The sequence below is a fragment of the Ctenocephalides felis genome, unplaced genomic scaffold (assembly GCF_003426905.1).
Source record: "Ctenocephalides felis isolate EL2017-DRISC unplaced genomic scaffold, ASM342690v1 CF-g0.4_SCAFFOLD_01886, whole genome shotgun sequence".
Taxonomy (NCBI): Eukaryota; Metazoa; Arthropoda; class Insecta; order Siphonaptera; family Pulicidae; genus Ctenocephalides; species Ctenocephalides felis.
In genome coordinates this window covers 77,807,456-77,814,862 of record NW_020538040.1, presented here as the reverse complement: position 1 = coordinate 77,814,862, position 7,407 = coordinate 77,807,456, and the positions used below count along the sequence as shown (strand labels likewise).

Here is a 7,407-nt window from a genome sequence, read left to right as displayed (position 1 = left end):
TACAACCCGTCCTTGCAGAGGTGGCATTTGATAATCCAAACTTGAAGATGACTTGAGTTGAGACGATCTGTAGCCTTACCGATATAATATTATTTAATATTTAATTAATCTCAAGGATTAAAATGCAATCAATATTATCAGATTCGAAGAATGAACTTGTCTGTCCTTTTTCATTTAACGTCTGTTATACTGTCGGTTATACTTTATTTAATTCTACCGTAGTTCTGACGTAATTCTCTTGTACACCGGTTTTGAAATATTTGGTATGGGTTCACGATAGAGACAAAAATATTCTTATACATGCTGCTTAAATAAATGAATTTATTAGCATAACTGTAAATGGTATTTTCAGGATTTTTGTCCATATAAATAAGAGGCGTGCCGGTGGTAAATCAGTGAGATCTTAATTAGTTTCTTGTCGATACAGACACATATTACATTCGGTAGGTGACACTGCATTAGATTTTATTTATTCTATTATTAGATTTATATCAAGTTTATTTGGTGAGTTGTTTATGTAGTTTTGAATCAAATATATTATTTTTATTATAAAATTTAAGTTATACTTCTACTTATTTTCAAAACGTGAATCTATTAAACTATTTTAAAACTATTTTAAAAATTGAAGTTATTAAATATTGTTCGGTCAGTAATTACGAATAAAATCACATTAAAAAAATGAATAAAATTAAGTATTTAGATATTTTCTTATTTATTTAGATTCTCTAGCATCCTCTCTCATCATTCATAAAAGCTCATTGCATATTGGTAATTTGTTAATTAATTTTACTGTTTAATTATTATTGCTGTTTTGTTAATTAGTAGAGAGAAAATACATTGTTTGATTAACGAAATTACTTTTAGTTTTTATTAATATTTTTCAAAAATTACAATAACGGATTACTCCATTTATATAATATTTTTTCTTGCCGTGTTTTATATTGTATTTTACGTTTGTGTTGTGCTACGAATTAGTTATTAATCTGTGAATTATTTAATTTATATCTGAGTCGTACTTTAGATTTTTTTATTTAACAGTTTTTTTTTGTTTAATTGATACTTTTTTGCTTTTGTTCGGTGATTTTATAAATCGTTTCTATTGCACTTTCAAACGTTTCATATTAATTTCTTGTATTTTGACATTTATCTGCGGAGACGATCAATAATATATCCTCAACATTTTATTTTTTATTAAATCTTTATTCAAACAAGTATCACTAACTATAATTTTTCATATCAATTTAATTTGATTATTACTACTTTTTTCAATATTATCATACTGTTGTTATAATTTGCTACGTTTGTGTTCTATCATAAAAATTATTATTTTTAGTAACTTAAACTTATTATATATATAAATATATGTTTAATTCCATATATAAAAAATAAGTTTCAGTTAATAAAAATAACAATTTTTATGACAAAATACAAACTTAGCAAGTTATAACAATATATTTAATATATATGCAAGCTAATGTATGTCCACGTTGTATATATATATATATATATATATATATATATATATATATTTGTGTAAAATTGAAATATACTATTAAATTCGTGATTTAATCTACGTGTCGCACCTTATTGCTTCACCCGTTGGAAAGTTTCAATCTAGTTGATTTCATAAATAATTTTAATTGTATGTAACCAAAGCAAATGAATTAATCGTAATATATATTTATTTATATAAAATATTTTTATCTTTTTATGTCGAATGTTAAATTTGTATTCAGTTTCAAATTTTGTAAAAAATATACGCTTTTCGGGATTTATTTGATTTTAGTAGTCTTCGTGATCTTTTAGGCAACAGAAAGTGAAATTATCTGGTTGTGACGACATGTAATAAAATTTTATAAAACTTTGGTAATATATTTTTCATACAGTGTTAATGTGTTAATATTTGAGAGTTATTTTGTTATCTTTTTCTGAATTTGGGAAACTAAACTGTCATAACCAATATTAGTAACGAAAATAGCTTCATACCAATATAATCCGTTTATTTCTTTATTTTTTACAATTAATTAAAATGTTGTAAATTAATGCCTTTAATGACGTAATTTGTTTTATAAATATAGTTCTTTTAACAATTTTTTTTTAAAGTATCGTTCATAGTTGAAAAATAATTTGAATGAAAGGAACTTTATTTTTAAGCATTATCAATTATTTGTGAAACGTTGGTTATTTTAAGTTTAGTTCGGTCTTTTAACGTTTATCTATGATCAATCCTAAAAATTTGGCTTTCGTACAATATGTATGGTGACGTGAAAATTTTGGCGATAAATTCAAAATAATTGTTGTCCAAAAAATATTATGCCATTAATATAATGAACTAACTAAAACTAATTAGATTCAATATCAAATAGTAATAAAATATATTATTATTATTTTCTTTTTTTCATTTTAGCTACAATCATGAAACTGTTCGTGGCTGGTCTACTTTTGTGCATGGCAGTTGCCATATCTGCAGATGAAGTCAAATACACCACCAAGTACGACGGTGTAAACCTTGATGAAATCTTAGCAAGTGATCGCCTTTTGGGCAACTATTTGAAGTGTCTCAACGACGAAGGAAAATGTACTCCAGATGGAACTGAACTGAAACGTATGTTAATATTATTTTATTTATTAGGGTTATTATTAATCATTGTCAGAAAATTTTATTTTATTTTTTTTAAACGAGCTTCGCCAGTCTTTTATATTTTCTATTATTCTTTAAATTATTATTTATTTGTTTTCTTCTTATTTCTATAGAATTTTGTTTTTAGAATATAATGTATTTAAATTATTTATTTCAATTTTACTTTCAGTAATTATACTGTCTCAATCAAATGAGCTACATTACAACAAATAACACGTATCAAAGAATCCACTATAAAACTATGTTTAGTAAAATTTTAGTTAATTCCTAATTATAGAAATATGTTTTTTCCTATTTTTCTTAAATTTATCATCTCCTTCTTTTTACCCAATATGCGAAATGAAAGGATTTTACGAAACATTAGCTACATTATGCAAACTATTCAAAATATGAATTTTATGGGTACTTTTCTTACAACGATAACACTGTATATAACCTTGATCTGATATTTTGTTAGAAATATTCATCAGCAGAGTTAGAATAACTATTAATTTGTTTTATCTCTTATAAAATTGCTCTTTTAACTTATTTTGTTTTTATATTTACTATTTTTTATTATTTACACCTTTGCCAGTCTGAAGTTTCACTTGGTCTTTTTTATTCCACCCACATGCAAGCTTTTATAGAGATTATACAGAAACATCTGTTGAATTTAACTTAAAGAGAACAATACATAATATAAAACAACTAAATAACGAATACCTAACAATTATATTAAGGCCTCGTGCCCAAAAACAAAAAAACTAACAATGAAAGGAAAAACTTTTGGTATAGATTTTCACACATGGCCGTTTATCTTCTGATAGCGACGTTGCTTGATTTAAGGCGATGGCTGGTTACAAATCTTTTGACCTCTACTTTCAAGTAGTGTTGTTAAAAAAAATCTAACATCACTTGTTTTTGAGATATTGATTGTGAACCTCTTTACTAGCGGACATTCATGCCCTGCTCTACCCTGCATATGGTGTATATTTTCTATATTGAATCAGTTTCATTATATGTTTGAAATATATGCCGAAACTAGTAGGGTGCAAGGCATCGTGCCTTAAGGCAAATTGCTGGAACTTCCCGTACCGTAATTAAAAATCTTGGTACGGAACCCAAAAAAAATTACACAAAATGTGTACACATTATTAAAATCTCTATAAAATATCTGATCATTTGATGTACATATGTCCAATAAACATTTTTAACCGCCAAATGACATTTCTTTAACTTATTTTTATTGAGAGTCCATAACCGCTGGACCTGCCTTCCCAAAATCTTTATTAGTTGTTCATCTTGTCAATACAAGTAAAATGTTTTTTAAATAATTAAAATCGGACGCTCCGTTCTCTTCAAAACTGAGTTACCGTCGGAACGGCTGGACCTGACTTCATCAAAAACTAATCAGCATGTCTCCTTATCAATACGAATTGAATGTTTTTTGTATTATTCAAATCGCTTGATCGGTGTTCCCGAGAATCGTCGACGAAAATTTGTATCCGCACACACACACATCCATTTTTTCTAAGGCATGCCAAAATATTCAGAAACCTTTGAAACGTAAATATTTTTTGCGATTACTATAACTTATCCTACGGGAAGTTAAAAAAAAGTATAGGATTTTTTATATTAATTCTTCTGTAAAATAAACTACGAAGATTATATAATTGGCAACGTTAAACACCTCTGGTGCACAAAAATTTATAATTTTATAAATATTTTTTTATAATCGTATAATGAATTTTTAAAATAAAGTTATATATATAATAATATATATTTCAATTTAATGTTACATATTAAATGATTTGTATAAATTATATATTAATCAAATAATAACTGATAACAACACATACTAACGTGAACAAGCGCCGCCAGGTGATGGAACATTACATCAGACACGCGTCGATCATACGGCTATCGAAAAATGCGCCAGATAGAACGTGTTATTATAGCATGTATCTAATATAATCGGATAAAAAAATAATGCTGGAATTTACAAATAAATTCTTCTCCAAAATTGCCTATTTTAGTGATTTTTCATTAACATTAGTACAATATTTGATATTTAATAAAAATATTTCCAGGAGTTTTACCTGACGCTTTGCAACACAACTGCAGCGGCTGCAGCGAGAAGCAAAAGGCCGGAGCAGAAAAAGTCATCCGTTTCCTAATTCAGAACAAGAGCGAAGAATGGGCTAAATTGCAGAAGAAATACGACCCTACTGGTGAATACACCCAAAAATACCGTGACCAGATTCCCCATTAATCTCCAATAAAATTATACATTTTTTTATCATTACTAAAATATTAAATTAATTTTAAAACTGTTGACTGACTTCTGTGAATATTTTTAATTATATTGAAAAACGCAATCGTTGAAAAATAGTTATAACACAGCAAATTGTATCTTTAAAAATAAAAGACAGTATTTCTAAATAATATTTTATATTATAATAGTTTTATTAAGATGACGTGCTTTGCAACTATATATTTGATACTATTTTATTGTAGGTTTAAAAACCCAGCTAAGTTTTGACTTAATTTGGTCTTTAGTTTTTGATCTGAATAGCATAACTCATAACGCATACCTAAATAATATTTATAATTATGAAAAATATTTCAAATAATACATGGGTTGAATTTAATTTAAAATTAAATTAATGATTATTATTCCGAATTAATTATAGAGTAATAATATTTTTTATATTATATTTCATAGCGAATACTATTTATAGTAAACTACTATAGTTTTTTAGACATAAAATATGATTTAGGGGTTAAAGCCATAGGATCCATAAATGATCTTTGAATCAAAGATTCTAGGTACAATAACCGCCTCGGGCAGTCTGGTGTCAAGCAATAGTGGCATCGGTTTTTACTTGGGAATAAAGATGGCAATATGTTTCCACGTGAAAATAGCCCTCCGTCGGCATTGCTGTAACATTAAAAAATCATCGGTATTACAGATATTATTACTAATTTTTTAAATGATTATTACAATTACAAATACAACTACAATTGCAAATGAATTGAAGACAAATATTATAATAATAAAATAATCAAATAAGGAAACCGTTTGCGATGTTGTTGTAAAACAAAATTGTTTAGATTCAACACGGCAACCTAAAGAACTTGTAAAGTTCAAAGTTTTCTACATAATATAATTATTTCACATGTTTCACTAAAATTTATCTTAACACGAAACTAATCTTATTATAAAGCTTACATTCAAACGTGTGATAAATTACCATCATGTTTTGAAAAGAAATATTCAAAATTTCAAAACATTTGTATTATTAACAACATCATAAGTAGTTTTGGCTTTTTTGTTCTATTAGCATATAATTTACAAAACACGGGTAATAGTTATCAAACAAAATCAAAAATGTTTACATTATTGTCATATGAAAAAATGTCGATAGCTTTAAATTTAATCGGTGTAGTAAAACAGTTTTGAGCGAATCGTCGCAACGATCGCTTTGCTTCTTTGTAAATTCATAAATCGCACAATTTTATTTATTTCTGAGCATTTTGTCTGAAAGAGTATGTACAAACTATATTGTTTTAAAAATTATGACATCAAAATTTTATGACAAATAATGATGTGGATCCATCATTACCCAAAACAAACTGTGACTTCTTCTTCCAAATCCAAAGCTTTTGGATGCTAAAATTATTCTTTTATTTTTTATTTTATAATTGAAGCTAGAATTGGTGTTAAATAAGAGAAATAGTTTAACTTTGTGTTTCGCTCTTCCGGGTATGACGATAACAGATGTCGAAACGTTTAATAAATAATTATCAGTATTTATCCTTTTTAAATAGCCAATCGACGAATTGGCTGCTATGTATATAATGTGAGATGAAAGATACATAATGAAAAGTGTTTGGGAATTCATCAAATAATAAAGAATTTAAGGAAGAAGAATGCCTTTATAAGTTTATATGAATAGTCTACGTTTTGAGACTTAATTGTCAGGGCTGAAAAATTACAAGATATTCATTAAATTTTTTATTATTGGTGATGCCCAAAAATATCTCATCGTATATATATACATATATATATGTATATATATATATATATATGTAACCCCCGCATAACACGGTACTTCTATAACACGGATTCGCTCTAACGCGGTTTAAGAATTGAATCCAAAATTAGTAAAATCACTGCACAATAGCTCAATAAATGAGATGAAACTAATGCAAAGGTATAATAATTTGATACTTATTATTAGAGTGCATACGTTCTATAGATAAAAAAGCTCTAGGCTTATCCGAACAATTAGTCCTAAACAAAGATCCTTCAAATAAAATGAGCATAAAATTTTAATAAAGATAACTTTGCAAGTGGTAAATATATAAATATATTTTTGCTAAAAGCAACCCATCGCAAATAATTGCAAAAAATGCACGGATCTGGAAGTACTACAGAAAACTGCTCAGAGGATGAAGATATCTTGCAAAAAAAGAATCGTGTTGGATAGCACTTACCATTTAATTATGACGAAAAAAACATATAATTGATGTAATGTATATTACTTCTTTAAAAAATTAATAAATATAACAATATTTATTAAAAAATCATGATATGTAGCATGTATTTTTGAATTCTTGGAACGTAACCTCTCTTTTTGCATTAGTTCTTTGTTCCGTATAACACGGATTCACATAACACGCTACTTTTTTCGAACGTTACTACCGTGTTATGCGGGGATTACCTGTATATATATATATATATATATATATATATCATATATAATATATGTATGTATGTATAT

At 26.7% G+C, this 7,407-nt stretch overlaps 1 protein-coding gene across 1 annotated transcript; it reads left to right on the top strand.

Annotated features, from left to right (window-relative positions):
* The first annotated feature begins 380 nt into the window (after positions 1 to 380).
* LOC113377924 (ejaculatory bulb-specific protein 3-like) lies at positions 381 to 5,017 on the top strand. The gene is made up of 3 exons (XM_026618382.1): positions 381 to 443; positions 2,408 to 2,605; positions 4,711 to 5,017. The coding sequence occupies exons 2-3, from the start codon at positions 2,416 to 2,418 to the stop codon at positions 4,890 to 4,892; spliced, it is 372 nt and encodes a 123-aa protein (XP_026474167.1). The 5' UTR covers positions 381 to 443; positions 2,408 to 2,415; the 3' UTR covers positions 4,893 to 5,017.
* The last annotated feature ends 2,390 nt before the right edge of the window (positions 5,018 to 7,407 follow it).

What these genes read in the sequence shown, in the direction of transcription:
- LOC113377924 (XM_026618382.1), top strand. Translation starts at nt 2,416, where the DNA reads ATGAAACTGTTCGTGGCTGGTCTACTTTTGTGCATGGCAGTTGCCATA. An exon ending in AGATGGAACTGAACTGAAAC is followed by an intron (nt 2,606 to 4,710) that starts GTATGTTAATAT and finishes AAATATTTCCAG; the next exon opens with GAGTTTTACCTGACGCTTTG.